The sequence below is a fragment of the Triticum aestivum genome, chromosome 6A, assembly GCF_018294505.1.
Source record: "Triticum aestivum cultivar Chinese Spring chromosome 6A, IWGSC CS RefSeq v2.1, whole genome shotgun sequence".
NCBI lineage: Eukaryota > Viridiplantae > Streptophyta > Magnoliopsida > Poales > Poaceae > Triticum > Triticum aestivum.
The window spans coordinates 160,707,595-160,727,202 of record NC_057809.1 but is presented as its reverse complement, the minus strand read 5'-3'; the positions used below and the strand labels follow the sequence as shown (position 1 = coordinate 160,727,202).

General features: G+C 42.0%; 1 protein-coding gene across 1 annotated transcript; it reads left to right on the top strand.

The window, feature by feature from the left end:
• Positions 1-4,590: 4,590 nt before the first annotated feature.
• On the top strand, positions 4,591-9,245 carry LOC123132619 (26S proteasome regulatory subunit S10B homolog B). Its single transcript, XM_044552458.1, has 10 exons — positions 4,591-4,777; positions 5,894-6,013; positions 6,583-6,719; positions 6,862-7,023; positions 7,140-7,226; positions 7,296-7,382; positions 7,860-7,997; positions 8,321-8,512; positions 8,593-8,691; positions 8,769-9,245. The coding sequence occupies exons 1-10, from the start codon at positions 4,672-4,674 to the stop codon at positions 8,841-8,843; spliced, it is 1,203 nt and encodes a 400-aa protein (XP_044408393.1). The 5' UTR covers positions 4,591-4,671; the 3' UTR covers positions 8,844-9,245.
• Positions 9,246-19,608: the final 10,363 nt, after the last annotated feature.

The following is a 19,608-nucleotide window of genomic DNA, read 5'->3' as shown; positions in this document are numbered from 1 at the left end:
GATAAGATGCATAAAAGATAAACATCACATGCAATCAATATAAGTGATATGATATGGCCATCATCATCTTGTGCTTGTGATCTCCATCTTCGAAGCACCGTCGTGATCACCATCGTCACCGGCGCGACACCTTGATCACCATCGTAGCATCGTTGTCGTCTCGCCAATCTTATGCTTCCACGACTATCACTACCGCTTAGTGATAAAGTAAAGCATTACAACACAATTGCATTGCATACAATAAAGCGACAACCATATGGCTCCTGCCAGTTGCCGATAACTTGGTTAGAAAACATGATCATCTCATACAATAAAATTTAGCATCATGTCCTGACCATATCACATCACAACATGCCCTGCAAAAACAAGTTAGACATCCTCTACTTTGTTGTTGCAAGTTTTACGTGGCTGCTACGGGCTTAAGCAAGAACCAATCTTACCTACGCATCAAAACCACAACGATAGTTTGTCAAGTTGGTGCTGTTTTAACCTTCACAAGGACCGGGCGTAGCCATACTCGGTTCAACTAAAGTTGGAGAAACTGTCACCCGCTAGCCACCTTTGTGCAAAGCACGTCGGAAGAACCGGTCTCGCGTAAGCGTACGCGTAATGTCGGTCCGGGCCGCTTCGTCCAACAATACCACCGAACCAAAGTATGACATGCTGGTAAGCAGTATGACTTATATCGTCCACAACTCACTTGTGTTCTACTCGTGCAAATAACATCAACACATAAAACCTAGGCTCGGATGCCACTGTTGGGGAACGTAGTAATTTCAAAAAAATTCCTATGCACACGCAAGATCATGGTGATGCATAGCAACGAGAGGGGAGAGTGTGATCTACGTACCCTTGTAGACCGACAGCGGAAGCGTTAGCACAACACGGTCGATGTAGTCGTACGTCTTCACGGCCCAACCGATCAAGCACCGAAACTACGGCACCTCCAAGTTTTAGCACAAGTTCAGCTCGATGACGATCCCCGGACTCCGATCCAGCAAAGTGTCGGGGAAGAGTTCTGTCAGCACGACGGCATGGTGACGATCTTGATGTACTACCGTCGCAGGGCTTCGCCTAAGCACCACTACAGTATTATCGAGGATTATGGTGGAAGGGGGCACCGCACACGGCTAAGAATATGATCACGTGGATCAACTTGTGTGTCTAGGGGTGCCCCCTGCCCCCGTATATAAAGGAGCAAGGGGAGGAGGCCGGCCGGCCCTATAGGCGCGCCAAGGAGGAGTCCTCCTCCTAGTAGGAGTAGGACTCCTACTAGGAGGTGGAAGGAAGTGGGGAGGGAGAAGGAAAGGGGGGCGCCGCCCCCCCTCTCCTAGTCCAATTTGGACCAAGGGGGGGAGGAGGCGCGCAGCCCACCCTGGCTGCTCCTCTCTCTCTCCACTAAGGCCCATATGGCCCATTACTTTTCCCGGTAGGGTTCCGGTAACCCTCCGGCTCTCCGGTTTTCTCCGAAATCACCCGAAACACTTCCGGTGTCCGAATATAGCCGTCCAATATATCAATATTTATGTCTCGACCATTTCGAGACTCCTCGTTATGTCCGTGATCACATCCGGGACTCCGAACTAACTTCGGTACATCAAAACTCATAAACTCATAATATAATTGTTATCGAAACCTTAAGCGTGCGGACCCTACGGGTTCGAGAACAATGTAGACATGACCGAGACACGTCTCCGGTCAATAACCAATAGCGGAACCTGGATGCTCATATTGGCTCCTACATATTCTACGAAGATCTTTATCGGTCAGACCGCATAACAATATACGTTGTTCCCTTTGTCATCGGTATGTTACTTGCCCGAGATTCGATCGTCGGTATCTCAATACCTAGTTCAATCTCGTTACCGGCAAGTCTCTTTACTCGTTTCGTAATACATTATCTCGCAACTAACCCTTTAGTTGCAATGCTTGCAAGGCTTATGTGATGTGCATTACCGAGAGGGCCCAGAGATACCTCTCCGACAATCGGAGTGACAAATCCTAATCTCGAAATACGCCAACCCAACATGTACCTTTGGAGACACATGTAGAGCACCTTTATGATCACCCAGTTACATTGTGACGTTTGGTAGCACACAAAGTGTTCCTCCGGCAAACGGGAGTTGCATAATCTCATAGTCATAGGAACATGTATAAGTCATGAAGAAAGCAATAGCAACACACTAAACGATCGGGTGCTAAGCTAATGGAATGGGTCATGTCAATTATATCATTCTCCTAATAATGTGATCCCGTTAATCAAATGACAACACATGTCTATTGTTAGGAAACATAACCATCTTTGATTAACGAGCTAGTCAAGTAGAGGCATACTAGTGACATTTAGTTTGTCTATGTATTCACACAAGTATTATGTTTCCGGATAATACAATTCTAGCATGAATAATAAACATTTATCATGATATAAGGAAATAAAATAATAACATTATTATTGCCTTTAGGGCATATTTCCTTCAGGCCGGCCCTCTCTCTCTCCACTAAGGCCCATGTGGCCCATTAGTTCCCCGGGGGGTTCCGGTAACCCTCCGACACTCCGGTTTTCTCCGAAATCACCCGGAACACTTCGGTGTCCGAACATAGCCGTCCAATATATCAATCTTTATGTCTCGACCATTTCGAGACTCCTCGTCATGTCCGTGAACACATCTGGGACTCCGAACTATCTTCGGTACATCAAAGCACATTAACTCATAATACCGATCGTCACCGAACGTTAAGCGTGCGGACCCTACATGTTCGAGAACTATGTAGACATGACCGAGACACGTCTCCGGTCAATAACCAATAGCGGAACCTGGATGTTCATATTGGCTCCCACATATTCTACGAAGATCTTTATGGGTCAAACCGCATAACGATATACGTTGTTCCCTTTGTCATCGGTATGTTACTTGCCCGCGATTCGATCATCGGTATCTCAATACCTAGTTCAATCTCGTTACCGGCAAGTCTCTTTACTCATTCCGTAATGCATCATCCCGTAACAAACTCATTAGTCACATTGCTTGCAAGGCTTATAGTGATGTGCATTACCGAGGGGCCCCAGAGACACCTCTCCGATACTCGGAGTGACAAATCCTAATCTCGATCTATGCCAACTCAACAAACACCATCGGAGACACCTGTAGAGCATCTTTATAGTCACCCAGTTACGTTGTGACGTTTGATAGCACACTAAGTGTTCCTCCGATATTCGGGAGTTGCATGATCTCATAGTCATAGGAACATGTATAAGTTATGGAGAAAGCAATAGCAACAAACTAAACGATCATCATGCTAAGCTAACGGATGGGTCAAGTCAATCACATCATTCTCTAATGATGTGACCCCGTTAATCAAATGACAACTCATGTCTACGGTTAGGAAACATAACCATCATTGATTCAACGAGCTAGTCAAGTAGAGGCATACTAGTGACATTCTGTTTGTCTATGTATTCATACATGTACTAAGTTTCCGGTTAATACATTTCTAGCATGAATAATAAACATTTATCATGATATAAGGAAATATAAATAACAACTTTATTATTGCCTCTAGGGCATATTTCCTTCATATTGGTCCTCATTGTATTCAGTGCCAAATTTTGACCATAAATTTAACAAATAAAATCTTCATGCATGTCACAAAAAATATATCATTGAAAACTATGTTCAAATACAAATCCAACGGTATAACTTTTGTTAACATGTATTAACATTTTGTTAGTTAAATCTTTGGTCAAATCTGGTACAAATTACAAAAGGGACAAATAAACCAGGACCAAGGTAGTATTAGTTAACCCTAATTCGTGGGCTTCTAAATAAAATTTTAGGTTGGGCTTCTACAATAACCTGAGAAGGGACACCTTATTTCTACAACCAACTATAAATCGCAAAAGAACTGACCCTTGGGGGTTGTTTGGATGGATAGTATATACAAAACGCAAGTCCTAAACTAGAAAAAGTATCTAACCAAATGAAGTTATTCTAACTAATCCGCGCATGTGAAGAACTTGTTTCTAGGAAACTCAGAATTTCACAAAAAAAAACTCAAAATTTCATGTTTGTAGAAAAACTACTATTTGCTATTGTTTCAAAAAGCATGATTTTGCAATACTGGATCCTAACTAATTTCATCACTCCCCACACTTTTTCCACGCCATCATACTTTCACAATTCACGGAGAGGGGGCATGGATTGTTATCCCAACAAGTAAACCGAAAGTCCAGCTTTATACTTTCCTAATCCCAAACATTATTTTTCTATAATGATTATTCACAAAACTACTACTAGCAAAACTGGGTTTTCTATTAACTAAATTTCTATAAACCCATGGCTAATACGTTTATCCAAACAACTACTTAGCCTTTCAGAGAGGCTTATAAGTATAGAGTGTATATGTGTGTGCATTCATAAAGATGATTATGTATACGTGTTTATGAATGCATGTGTAAAATAAATTGGACTATGCCAACATCAATTATTTTGGGTGGGAGAAAGTACTATTGCGAAATTCCACCTTCAAAACAACCTAACATCCACAATTTACGTTTTCGGTTACAAGAAAGCTATTCCGTGGTTAAGATTATATTTTTAGGCAAAAAACCACAGTTCGAACTCATTCCCTTCTTGCGACAGAAGCAAAGTCGAGGGACAGATCGCAGCGGCGATGGCCGACGGAGAGGACGCCGCCGCCGCCCGCCGCCGCACGGCCATATCCGACTACCGCAAGAAAATGCTCACCTGCAGGGAGCTCGAATCGCGCGTCGGCACTGGTAACGCGCCCAGCTTCCTTCCTCACTCCGCTCGAAATCGAGATGCGTTCTAGTGCTAGATTGGGCGTTGCCGGTATAGGGCCGGCCTTGGCCTGCGCTGTCGGTGCAGAGTAGATGTTGTTTCCGGGCACTAAATCTGCTGGTTTGGACGCTGATTGCTTGATGTGGATCTGATGTTTTGCCAGCGAGTGCGATGTGAGAGACTTAGGGTTTTGTTTTTGTCGTGGTGGTCGACTCCTTAGAAAACTTAACAGTTTTTGCGCTTCCCTGATTACTTGATGTGGAATAATTGGTGGCCCTTCAGTAGATTTGCGAAGTTCCTTCTTCCGCCATTTTAGAAATAGGATCTGTCTAGGACACATCTAGATGTGACATAGTTGTGTCACATCTAAGCTAATGTTCACTCTGTCTGTGGTCAATTTTTTATTTTTTTTTGTTTCTTGTTGCTGCATTATATACTTGTGGGAGCTTAGATGTGACATCCTTAAAAACATCTAGATGTGAATTAGACAAACTGTTAGAAATAAGTCTTTATACCCCCAAAAAATGTCACATTGCCGGCAATTCTGGTTCACATTACCGCGTTGTTATTTAGGTGGCAATTCTGGTTCAAATTTCTATTTTGTGGACTCTACAGATTTATGTCGGCACATTTCCGTATGGGATGCCTGTTCATAAGTGATCTGAAATTTTCTAAAGGCAATCACTTTTCCAAGCCTTTGGATATCCACCCATTCTCATCCCCATCTCATTCCATGCATAATAACATCCAGACTAAAAATTGCATTTTACATCTCTACTGTTAAAGAGTGTTTGTGTGTTACTGCAAGTTTATGCAAAGTGGTGTGTACTTCCAGGCGATTGAAATTTACAAAAATTTCAGCTAACTGGGGCAATTAGCAGAATTGTTTTGGCGTTGGAACTCGGGCAGTTTCCCAAGTTCAGCTTACTTTACAACCCTTGATGGTCTGCGTGCAGCTCCATAAAGTTTTTAGTTGGTTATGTGTACTGAGCGATATTTGTACAGTACACGACTACACGTGCACCTGTATTATAAGAAAATATTACGATCCTTAGTATGAACTTTCAGTTGACACATGGTACATCTACATGCAGTGAGGGAAAACCTTAAAATTGCTAGGAAGGACTTCGCAAAGACTGAAGATGACTTGAAGTCACTGCAAAGTGTTGGACAAATAATAGGAGAGGTCCTTCGTCCTCTTGATAATGAACGCTGTAAGTAAAGAGCCTCTCTCTGTTTCTTTTTGATATATATACTTTGTACATATATTTTGGACGGACACTTGCCCTGAAAAGTTAAGTATAAATGGTCTTCTTGTATGAGGATTTGTACACTTACAAAAGCTCCCTAAGAAATCATGGTTCAGTTACATGTACGAAAAGTCGCAAAATATATGATCTTGTGCAACTAAAGAAAAGATAAGAAGTTATATCACACGTTTAGCACAAGATGATATATTTTCACGAATTTTGGCATGTGTACTGTGTACACGAATTAATAAGTACTCCCTCTGTAAAGAAATATAAGATTGTTTAGATCACTTGTATTTCTTTACAGAAGGAATACTAAGTACCATGAACTTCAAAGGAATGTTTTTGTAGTGTGCAAACTCACAAAGGCCTTCACTGGACAGGGCCTCCATAGTCTCTGCTTTGCTTGCCACACTATAAGAGAACCAAGTTGATCAGTTTTATTTTGTGTATTCACATGAAACTGCCACGTGTAAATTTTGCTTTTCTTTTATTAGTAACAACTTAAAGCTGAAATACCTATTTTTTTGAAGTTATTGTTAAGGCTAGCAGTGGTCCAAGATATGTCGTCGGTTGCCGGAGTAAAGTGGACAAGGAAAAGTTAACTTCTGGAACTCGTGTTGTGCTGGACATGACAACTTTGACAATCATGCGCACTCTGCCAAGGGAGGTATGATTTAGTAATGCTGTTCAGCTTCTTACTCCTTCTGTTGGTGCATTATTTAGTAATTGTTTTATTTTATGATCCTTTTGTTATATTTAAACTTGGCTTCCGGCGATGTGGTGTGAAACTGAACTTGTTGTTTCTTCAGGTGGATCCTGTGGTGTATAACATGCTACACGAAGATCCAGGCAATGTCAGTTACTCGGCTGTAGGTGGCTTGTCTGATCAAATCAGGGAACTCAGGGAATCAATCGAGCTGCCTTTAATGAACCCTGAATTGTTTCTCAGGGTTGGAATTAAACCTCCCAAGGTAAATTTAGCATTTTTTTGTTTGTTTATGATCCACTTTCCTATGTAAGTTAAAGAGGTAAAGATACACATGTTGTGATGTTGGGAGTCAGTGTATTCTTGCTTTACCTTTTTCAGGGTGTTCTACTCTATGGCCCACCAGGAACTGGGAAGACATTATTAGCGAGGGCTATTGCCAGTAATATTGATGCTAACTTTTTGAAGGTGTGGTTTTTACTTGGTATTTTCTTTCCATGAGTATTACATTACACTGACATATTGTCTAAAAACCAGATTGTGTCAAGTGCTATAATTGACAAATATATCGGAGAAAGTGCTCGTTTAATCAGAGAAATGTTCGGCTATGCACGCGATCACCAAGTAAGTCTTGCTCTGCCTTCCTTTTTGCACAGCTAGTTGGTCTTAAACTTAATTCCCTTATCTATAAGACACGCATAGTGGCAAACGATCATGCATCCACTGTTGTTTGCAGAGATGCAAGCTGACTTTAATAGTTCCTTTGACCCAGATGTGTCATCTAATTATATGTTCCTGTCCACACACTATCGAATTTTAAGTTATACTCTCTCTGTTCCTAAATATATGACGTTTTGGTAGTTCAAATCGTTTTGGTAGTTCAATTTGAACTACCAAAACGTCATATATTTAGGAACAGAGGGAGTAGATCTTAATATCAGTTTTGCAAGAGAAGAAGAAATCAAACTTATACCTTCACGTTTGAGTTCCTGTTAGAGAGTATATAAATGCATTTCTGAGATCTTTTAACATATATCGCCATTTAGTTTATTTGCAATGCTCACAAATTTTGTTTCCGTTTGTTCAAATTGTTATTTCTAGCCGTGCATTATCTTCATGGATGAAATCGATGCAATTGGTGGGAGAAGATTTAGTGAGGGAACCAGTGCCGACCGTGAGATCCAGCGGACGCTGATGGAGCTTCTTAATCAGTTAGATGGATTTGATGAGCTTGGCAAGGTAAAACCGATATCATCAAGTGTTTTTCCCCTCTAGGTAACTTTATGCCATATATGCAAAGGCAATGGATTTGATTGAAGTAATTTCCTTGCCTGAATGTGTGTGTAATATGCACTCTTAACTTGCGTGGGTAAAATATACCAGTCTTGAGATGAATTTTGTGATTAAAATTTATTGTTCATCTTTGCTTCATTGCTTGTATGAATTTCCTGGCCGCTGATTTGCATACTTTTTTTGACTCCCTTCTCTAACATCGAGCATAATTCTTTTCTTCCTGGTGCTGTATGGATTCTTCTTGACAATGATATTTTTTGCCTAAACAGGTCAAGATGATCATGGCAACAAACCGGCCTGATGTTCTTGACCCTGCGCTCCTGCGCCCTGGACGTCTCGACAGAAAGATTGAGATTCCACTACCAAACGAGCAGTCAAGAACAGAAGTACTTAAAATTCATGCCGCTGGTATCGCCAAGCATGGAGAAATAGATTATGAAGCGGTAGTGAAACTGGCTGAAGTGAGTATATCTTAGATAACGTTCTTATCGCACATAAACTCTTGTCGCATCACTCAGATTCTCGACTCATCTGGCTTTAGGGATTCAACGGGGCTGATCTTCGCAATGTCTGCACCGAAGCTGGCATGTCTGCAATTCGCGCAGAGCGGGACTACGTAGTCCACGAGGACTTCATGAAGGTGTGCTGTCCTACACGCTTAAACCCAGACCATCTGCACCTTAACAAGCACTGACACTCACATTTCGTGCATCTCAGGCCGTCAGGAAGCTGAATGACGCCAAGAAGCTGGAATCCAGCGCCCACTACAGCGCAGACTTTGGCAAAGACTAAGGCGTCGTGGTCACTGATGCAATAGCAGATCTTGCAGCAATGGAGATGCCCCTTCTCTGTAAGCGTGCCGGAGTTCAGCTTCGCTGTAGGCATCGAAGCAACTGGCTGGGAAGCTGAAGCTGTTGCTCCCTTCATGCTGTGCAGTCAAAGTCAAAAGAGGACCATTCAAGAATTTTAAATCAGATGCTCTTTGCTCGTGCGTTCACACCTTTGTTAGTACTTGGTTTGGGCTGTACCATTCCATGTACTTTGGACAATGTGCTTCGGAAAAAGGTTATTCTTTTGTTAACCTTTGAGTTGTGGTTTACTTGCATACGACATGCGACCATGATTGTTGGGTTTACCATCTGTGCTCTTTGTTGTTCATTGTCATTTGTCAATCAATCTCTTTGCATCCAGGAATTCTGAAGAGATCCAAATTGTAAAATTTCTACAGTTTTCCTTTAAAAGTGGGATCAAAAGAAATTTCTCTTCACTTTTCTTTTGCTCTATTTTATTTAAACCAAACGAATGAATATTGAATTACTAAGTTACTCCAAACATGCCCCTAAAAAATTATTTGTCTTCAAGTAGAAATGGGCTTTTATAATGCCATAATAAATATGACTTGAGATGGTTGTTTGCTACAGCTAGAAAGAAGTGCAGCTTGCTGCCGGTTCCCCTTGTTTTTTGGTGTCTTCTGCCACCATCGAGGTGGGGGATACCTAGTTTGGGGTTGACCGTGTTTGGGTCGCCCTGGCCACACGCCAGGTGTCTAGCTGGTGGTGATGAGGCGATGTTGTCATCGGTATCGTGGAATAAGATCTCGTTCCAGAGATGCTGACTGATATCGATGGAGTGTCGAGCTTTGGTCAGGGCTAGATCTTAGGCCCCGTTAGATTTTTTTTAGAGGAAAAGGGCACCACGCCCCAGCTCCATTTCATTCAGAAATGAAACAAATCAGTCCAGAGAGCTACATAGGATAACGCGGAGGAACGGCAGTCATACCGCCTCGGCACAGTGCAGAATAAAGTGCAAGAACAAAACAAAAGCTACAAGCTAGTGCTCTAGCCCTGTTACATATGAATAAACTCAAGATCCCAATTCATCAGTACTTAGCAAGCCCATCCCACCTCACTCTAGTTATATTCTTCAGTGAAACTTGCCCAGCTTGAGCCAGGGTCTGGCCACATCAAGAGAGGGGGACTCCTTGCCAGCTGATCCAACTCCTTCGACCATTCTCCCAGCTTGATTCTGGCACGCTATGAGGTTAGGCATTCCCACGAAGAGAGGTTCGAAGCAGTTTTTCGCCAGATAGCCTGCATTCCAGGCTAAACAACAGAGTTGAAAACCATGTTATTGCGGGTTTTCCAGAGAACCCACAGGCCAGCTGCATGCATAATGTTAATGGCAGCAAATCTGTCTCCTCTAGACCAACATGAAGAGAAGGACATCATATTAACATCCCCCGTAAACCCAGTTAGCCTAGTGATAGATTTCCAAAATTCCTCAGCAACAACGCAACCAAAAAATAGATGGTAACAAACTTCCAGTTCAGAGCAGAACACACAAGTTGAATCTGGCACAATTTGCCTCTTAGCTAAATTGTCTCTAGTGAGCAATTTGTTATTAGCTAGGAGTCAAAGAAATATCTGAATCCTAGAAGGAATCTTGATAGACCAAGCATCGGGAGTATTACTAGGCAACACTCCTCCGAAATTAACAAATTTATAGAAAGATTTGACCGTGTAAACTCCCTTGGAATTCATATTCCACACTAGGGAATCCTCCACATCAGAATACACAATGGACTTAGCTATCTCAAGTAGCTCATTCCACAAACTCAACAACTCCTGGGTGAAACATCTCCTAAAAGAAATTTTAAGGGTGTTATCCACCCAAGTTTTGTCAATAGTGACATTGTGCTCATTGGCTATATTATACAGCTCCCAATATTGGGTAGCCAAAGTGGCAGTGCCAAACCAATGGTCCTCCCAGAATCTAACTTTCCTACCATTGCCTATCTTCTAGGAGAAACCCACTTTTGCAGCCTGGGCTGCCCATAGAACACCTTTCCAGAAAGGAGAGGCCTCAGTAGTAGAACAAGCAAAAATATTATTATTGTGAAGGCTGTATTTGGACTCCACAATGTTCTTCCAAATTTTACCTTCAGCTTTGTAGAATCTATTTACCCAGGAGGCTAAAAGGCACAGGTTCATGTCCCCTATATCAGTGATGCCAAAACCTCCAAACTCCTTAATAGTAAGTGAACCCTAGGCAACTAGATGATATTTATGATGACCCTCATAGTCATCCCAGAAACAGTTAGCTAACTGAGTATTAATCATTTTAATAGCCCATTTAGGGAATTTAATAAATCCCATAAGGTAGGTAGGAATGCTTGCTAGGCAAGCCTGGACTAAAATAAGTCTTTTGCCATAAGACAAGAGTCTACCTCTCCAACCAACACCCCTCTTGATGATCTTGTCCACAGTAGGTTGGAGATCCTCTCTCATAAGTTTACTGTGATGCAGGGGGCCCCCAAATATTTAATTGGGAAAGAGCTAATCTTACACCCCAATATTTGGGCAAAAGGTTTAGCCTCATCTCTATCTATATTAATAGGGACAAGGTCACATTTATGAAAGTTTATCCTCATACCAGAAATTTGTTCAAAACAGGATAAAATCCATTTCAAGTTTCTAGCATGATCAGGATTATTGTCTAAGAACAATAGGGTATCATCTGCATATTGCATACCGATCACCTCGGCTGGGTTTGAGGGAGTGTAAGTGCATCTAGTGCCCCTTAGTGATTTTGGTGTATTGAAGACTTATAGGTTAAGGGACTGATGCGTTTGTGAGTGTACACATGTCTATAAGTCTATGCGGAGTTTGATATTTACAGAGAAAGTCGACCCCTAAAAATGAAGTTCTTCGACTGAAGACTTTGTATTTCTGAAGACTTTGAAAGTGAAGGAATTGGTGTAATCCTGAAGACTTGGTATTCATTCGAGGAACATGAAGCGTGAAGACTTTTGTTTTCGTAGTTTCATTTTCTTTTTCTTGAGTCATAGGAAACACCGTACTGTTAAAGGGGGTCGAGGAAATACTAAGGAAAAATTTCCAACTGATGCTCAACTCAAATCCTACACCTACCAATCCCTTGGAGTGAAGCCGTTGGAAATCTCATACAGCTCAGTCAATTTCTTCAATGACAGAGACGAAGTTCTTCTGGTCTTTGAGGAATTTGTTCTGACTGAGGAGTTAGGAATTCGCCAGTGCGGATTGCCTACACAGTGAGGAACATGATAGCCCCGAGGAATTTGATACTCAAAATTCCGACCGTTGCTGTGCTATGCGCGAGCTGTCCCAAAATATCTACCCACCTAACGGTCATATCATTAAAGGGCATTTATGTCTTATCATGTCGGGCTGCTTCCTAGGCTATAAATAGCCGCCCCCTACAACCACTAGCTGGTTGGCTGCTCCGAGAGAAACTGGCACTTGTCATTTGAGAGCATCCCATCCTTCGAGGACTTTGAGCGAAAATCATCAAGTGAGGAAAACCCAAACCCAAACACCTACAAACCCAAAGTGATTGAGCATCACTGAAGAGATTGATCCTGCGTGGATCTGACGCTTGTTACATTTGAAGACTGTGCATCTTCCAGACGGTTAGGCGTCATGGTCTAGAGCATCCAAGAGGAAATTGTGGATCGCCAAGTGACCGAGTCTGTGAAGGTTTGGAAGTCACCTGTGTTGGGGAACGTAGTAATTTCAAAAAAATTCCTACGCACACGCAAGATCATGGTGATGCACAGCAACGAGAGGGGAGAGTGTTGTCTACGTACCCTCATAGACCGGAAGCGGAAGCGTTATAACAACGCGGTTGATGTAGTCGTACGTCTTCACGGCCCGACCGATCATGCACCGAAACTATGGCACCTCCGAGTTTTTGCACACGTTCAGCTCGATGACGATCCCCGAACTCCGATCCAGCAAAGTGTCGGGGATGAGTTCCGTCAACACGACGGCGTGGTGACGATCCTGATGTTCTACCGTCACAGGGCTTCGTCTAAGCACCACTACAATATTATCGAGGATTATGGTGGAGGGGGGCACCGCACACGGCTAAGAGATCAATGATCAATTGTTGTGTCTCTGGGGTGCCCCCCTGCCCCCGTATATAAAGGAGTGGAGGAGGGGGCCGGCCAAGGAGGGTGGCGCGCCCAAGGGGGGGATCTAACTCCCACCGGGAGTAGGACTCCCCTTTTTCCTATTAGGAGTAGGAGAGGGAAGGAAGAGGAAGGAGGGAGGAAGGAAAGGGGGGGCCCCTCCCAATTCGGATTGGGCTTGGGGGGGGGGGCCCTCCCTTGCTCCTTTCCCCTCCTTTCCACTAAGGCCCAATAAGGCCCATATACCTCCCGGGGGGTTCCGATAACCTCCCGGTGATCCGGTATTGTCCCAATCTTACCCGGAACCTTTCCGGTGTCCAAATATAGTCGTCCAATATATCGATCTTTATGTCTCGACCATTTCGAGACTCCTCGTCAAGTCCATGATCACATCCAGGACTCCGAACAACCTTCGGTACATCAAAATATATAAACTCATAATGAAACTGTCATCGTAACGTTAAGCGTGCGGACCCTACGGGTTCGAGAACAATGTAGACATGACCGAGACACGTCTCCGGTCAATAACCAATAGCGGAACCTGGATGCTCATATTGGCTCCTACATATTCTACGAAGATCTTTATCGGTCAGACCGCATAACAACATACGTTGTTCCCTTTGTCATCGGTATGTTACTTGCCCGAGATTCGATCGTCGGTATCTCAATACCTAGTTCAATCTCGTTATCGGCAAGTCTCTTTACTCGTTCCGTAATACATCATTTTGCAACTAACTTATTAGTTGCATTGCTTGCAAGGCTTAAGTGATGTGTATTACCGAGAGGGCCCAGAGATACCTCTCCGACAATCGGAGCGACAAATCCTAATCTCGAAATACGCCAACCCAACATGTACCTTTGGAGACACCTGTAGAGCACCTTTATAATCACCCAGTTACGTTGTGACGTTTGGTAGCACACAAAGTGTTCCTCCGGTAAACGGGAGTTGCATAATCTCATAGTCATAGGAACATGTATAAGTCATGAAGAAAGCAATAACAACATACTAAACGATCAGGTGCTAAGCTAATGGAATGGGTCATGTCAATCACATCATTCTCCTAATGATGTGATCCCGTTAATCAAATGAAAACTCATGTCTATGGTTAGGAAACATAACCATCTTCAATTAACGAGCTAGTCAAGTAGCGGCATACTAGTGACACTTTGTTTGTCTATGTATTCACACAAGTATTACGTTTCCGGTTAATACAATTCTAGCATGAATAATAAACATTTATCATGATATAAGGAAATAAATAATAACTTTATTATTGCCTCTAGGGCATATTTCCTTCAGTCTCCCACTTGCACTAGAGTCAATAATCTAGTTCACATCGCCATGTGATTTAACACCAATAGTTCACATCACCATGTGATTAACACCCATAGTTCACATCATCATGTGACCAACACCCAAAGGGTTTACTAGAGTCAATAGTCTAGTTCACATCGATATGTGATTAACACCCAAAAAGTACCAAGGTGTGATCATGTTTTGCTTGTGAGATAATTTTAGTCAACGGGTCTGTCACATTCAGATCCACAAGTATTTTGCAAATTCTATGTCTACAATGCTCTGCACAGAGCTACTCTAGCTAATAGCTCCCACTTTCAATATGTATCCAGTTTGAGACTTAGAGTCATCTGGATCAGTGTCAAAAACTTGCATCGACGTAACCCTTTACGACGAACCTTTTGTCACCTCCATAATTGAGAAACATATCCTTATTCCACTAAGGATAATTTTGACCACTGTTTAGTGATCTACTCCTAGATCACTATTGTACTCCCTTGCCAAAATCAGTGTAGGGTATACAATAGATCTGGTACACAGCATGACATACTTTATAGAACCTATGGCCAAGGCATAGGGAATGACTTTCATTCTTTTTCTATCTTCTGCCATGGTCAGGCTTTGAGTCTTACTCGATTTTACACCTTGTAACACAGGCAATAACTCTTTCTTTGACTGTTCCATTTTGAACTACTTCAAAATCTTGTCAAGGTATGTACTCATTGAAAAACTTATCAAGCGTCTTGATATATCTCTATAGATCTTGATGCTCAATATGTAAGCAGCTTCTCCGAGGTCTTTCTTTGAAAAACTCCTTTCAAACATTCCTTTATGCTTTGCAGAATAATTCTACATTATCTCTGATCAACAATATGTCATTCACATATACTTATCAGAAATGTTGTAGTGCTCCCACTCACTTTCTTGTAAATACAGGCTTCACCACAAGTCTGTATAAAACTATATGCTTTGATCAACTTATCAAAGCGTATATTCCAACTCCGAGATGCTTGCACCAGTCCATAGATGGATCGCTGGAGCTTGCATATTTTGTTAGCACCTTTAGGATTGACAAAACTTTCTTGTTGCATCATATACAACTCTTCTTTAATAAATCCTATTAAGGAATGCATTTTTGTTTATCCATTTGCCAGATTTCATAAAATGCGGCAATTGCTAACATGATTCAGACAGACTTAAGCATAGATATGAGTGAGAAACTCTCATCGTAGTCAACACCTTGAACTTGTCAAAAACCCTTTTTGCGACAATTCTAGCTTTGTAGATAGTAACACTACTATCAGCGTCCATCTTCCTCTTGAAGATCCATTTAATCTCAATGGCTCACTGATCAATGGGCAAGTCAATCAAAGTCCATACTTTGTTCTCATACATGGATCTCATCTCAGATTTCATGGCCTCAAGCCATTTCGTGGAATTTGGGCTCATCATCGCTTCCTCATAGTTCGTAGGCTCGTCATGGTCAAGTAACATGATCTCCAGAACAAGATTACCGTACCACTCTGGTGCGGATCTCAATCTGGTTTACCTACGAGGTTCGGTAGTAACTTGATCTGAAGTTTCATGATCATCATCATTAGCTTCCTCACCAATTGGTGTAGTAGTCACAGGAACAGATTTCTGTGATGAACTACTTTCCAATAAGGGAGCAGGTACAGTTACCTCATCAAGTTCTACTTTCCTCCCACTCACTTCTTTCGAGAGAAACTCCTTCTCTAGAAAGGATCCATTCTCAGCAATGAATATCTTGCCTTCGGATCTGTGATAGAAGGTGTACCCAACGTTTTCTTTTGGGTATCCTATGAAGACGCACTTCTCCGATTTGGGTTTGAGCTTATCAAGTTGAAACTCTTTCACATAAGCATTGCAACCTCAAACTTTAAGAAACGACAGCTTAGGTTTTTTGCCAAACCATAGTTCATATGGTGTCGTCTCAACGTATTTAGATGGTGCCCTATTTAACGTGAATGTAGCTATCTCTAATGCATAACCCCAAAACGATAGTGGTAATCGGTAAGAGACATCATAGATCGCAACCATACCTAATTAAGCATGGTTACGACATTCGGACACACCATTACACTGTGGTGTTCCAGGTGGCGTGAGTAGTGAAACTATTTTACATTGTTTTAGCTGAAGGCCAAACTCGTAACTCAAATATTTTACTTCCGCGGTCATATCGTAGAAACTTTTATTTTTGTTACGATGATTCTCCACTTCACTCTGAAATTCTTTGAACTTTTCAAATATTTCAGACTTGTGTTTCATCAAGTAGACATACTCATATCTGCTCAAATCATCTGTGAAGATAAGAAAATAATGATACCTGTCGCGAGCCTCAATATTCATCGGACCACATACATCAGTATGTATGATTTCCAACAAATCTGTTGCTCGCTCCATTGTTCCGGAGAACGGAGTCTTAGTCATCTTGCCCATGAGGCATGGTTCGCAAGCATCAACTGATTCATAATCAAGTGATTCCAAAAGCCCATCAGCATGGATTTTCTTCATGCGCTTTACACCAATATGACCTAAACGGCAGTGCCACAAATAAGTTGCACTATCATTATTAACTTTGCATATTTTGGCTTCAATATTATGAAAATGTGTATCACTATGATCGAGATCCAACAAACCATTTTCATTGGGTGTATGACCATAGAAGGTTTTATTCATGTAAACAGAACAACAATTATTCTCTAGTTTACATGAATAACCGTATTGCAATAAACATGATCCAATCATATTCATGCTCAACGCAAACACTAAATAACATTTATTTTAGGTTCAACACTAATCCCGGAAGTATAGGGAGTGTGCGATGATGATCATATCAATCTTGGAACTACTTCCAACACACATCGTCACTTCACCCTTAACTAGTCTCTGTTCATTCTGCAACTCTCGTTTCGAGTTACTATTCTTAGCAACTGAACTAGTATCAAATACTGAGGGGTTGCTATAAACACTAGTAAAGTACACATTGATAACATGTATATCAAATATACCTATGTTCACTTTGCCATCCTTCTTATCCGCCAATCACTTGGGGTAGTTCCGCTTCCAGTGACCAGTCCCTTTGCAGTAGAAGCACTTAGTCTCAGGCTTAGGACCAGACTTGGGCTTCTTCACTTGAGCAGCAACTTGCTTGTTGTTCTTCTTGAAGTTCCCCTTTTTCCCTTTGCCCTTTTCTTGAAACTAGTGGACTTGTCTACCATCAACACTTGATGTTTTTCTCGATTTCTACCTTCGTCAATTTCAGCATTACGAAGAGATTGGGAATCGTTTCCATTATCCCTTGCATATTATAGTTCATCATGAAGTTCTACTAACTTGGTGATGGTGACTAGAGAATTCTGTCAATCACTATCTTATCTGGAAGATTAACTCCCACTTGATTCAAGCGATTGTAGTACCCAGACAATCTGAGCACATGCTCACTGCTTGAGCGATTCTCCTCCATCTTTTAGCTATAGAACTTGTTGGAGACTTCATATCTCTCAACTCGGCTATTTGCTTGAAATATTAACTTCAACTCCTGGAACATCTCATATGGTCCATGACGTTCAAAACGTCTTTGAAGTCCCGATTCTAAGCCGTTAAGCATGGTGCACTAAACTATCAAGTAGTCATCATATTGAGCTAGCCAAACGTTCATAACGTCTGCATTTGCTCCTGCATTAGGTCTGTCACTTAGCGGTGCATCAAGGACATAATTCTTCTGTGCAGCAATGAGGATAAACCCCAGATCACGGATCCAATCCGCATCATTGCTACTAACATTTTTCAACTTAGTTTTCTCTAGGAACATATCAAAATAAAACAGGGGAGCTAAACGCGAGCTATTGATCTACAACATAGATATGCTAATACTACCAGGACTAAGTTCATGATAAATTAAAGTTCAATTAATCATATTACTTAAGAACTCCCACTTAGATAGACATCCCTCTAATCATCTAAGTGATCACATGATCCAAATCAACTAAATCATAACCGATCATCACGTGAAATGGAGTAGTTTTCAATGGTGAACATCACTATGTTGATCATATCTACTATATGATTCACGCTCGACCTTTCGGTCTCAGTGTTCCGAGGCCATATCTGCATATGCTAGGCTCGTCAAGTTTAACCTGAGTATTCTGCGTGTGCAAAACTGGCTTGCACCCGTTGTAGATGGACGTAGAGCTTATCACACCCGATCATCACGTGGTGTCTGGGCACGACGAACTTTGGCAACGGTGCATACTCAGGGAGAACACTTTTATCTTGAAATTTAGTGAGAGATCATCTTATAATGCTACCGTCAATCAAAGCAAGATAAGATGCATAAAAGATAAACATCACATGCAATCAATATAAGTGATATGATATGGCCATCATTATCTTGTGCTTGTGATCTCCATCTCCGAAGCACCGTCATGATCACCATCGTCACCGGCGCGACATCGATCACCATCGTAGCATCGTTGTCGTCTCGCCAATCTTATGCTTCCGCAACTATCGCTACCGCTTAGTGATAAAGTAAAGCATTACAGCGCAATTGCATTGCATACAATAAAGCGACAACCATATGGCTCCTGCCAGTTGCCGATAACTCGGTTACAAAACATGATCATCTCATACAACAACTTATATCTCATCACGTCTTGACCATATCACATCACAACATGCCCTGCAAAAACAAGTTAGACGTCCTCTACTTTGTTGTTGCAAGTTTTACGTGGCTGCTACGGGCTGAGCAAGAACCGTTCTTACCTACGCATCAAAACCACAACGATAGTTTGTCAAGTTGGTCCTGTTTTATCCTTCGCAAGGACCGGGCGTAGCCACACTCGGTTCAACTAAAGTTGGAGAAACTGACACCCGCCAGCCACCTGTGTGCAAAGCACGCCGGTAGAACCAGTCTCGCGTAAGCGTACGCATAATGTCGGTCCGGGCCGCTTCATCCAACAATACCGCCGAACCAAAGTATGACATGCTGGTAAGCAGTATGACTTATATCGTCCACAACTCACTTGTGTTCTACTCGTGCATATAACATCAACACATAAAACCTAGGCTCGGATGCCACTGTTGGGGAACGTAGTAATTTCAAAAAAATTCCTACGCACACGCAAGATCATGGTGATGCACAACAACGAGAGGGGAGAGTGTTGTCTACGTACCCTCATAGACCGTAAGCGGAAGCGTTATAACAATGCGGTTGATGTAGTTGTATGTCTTCACGGCCCGACCGATCAAGCACCGAAACTACGGCACCTCCGAGTTTTTGCACACGTTCA

Excerpts from the sequence above, each read along its gene's own strand:
- LOC123132619 (XM_044552458.1), top strand. The coding sequence starts at position 4,672 with ATGGCCGACGGAGAGGACGCCGCCGCCGCCCGCCGCCGCACGGCCATA. Across the intron at positions 4,778-5,893 it reads CGAATCGCGCGTCGGCACTG|TGAGGGAAAACCTTAAAATT; the intron begins GTAACGCGCCCA and ends ATCTACATGCAG. Across the intron at positions 6,014-6,582 it reads TCCTCTTGATAATGAACGCT|TTATTGTTAAGGCTAGCAGT; the intron begins GTAAGTAAAGAG and ends ATTTTTTTGAAG.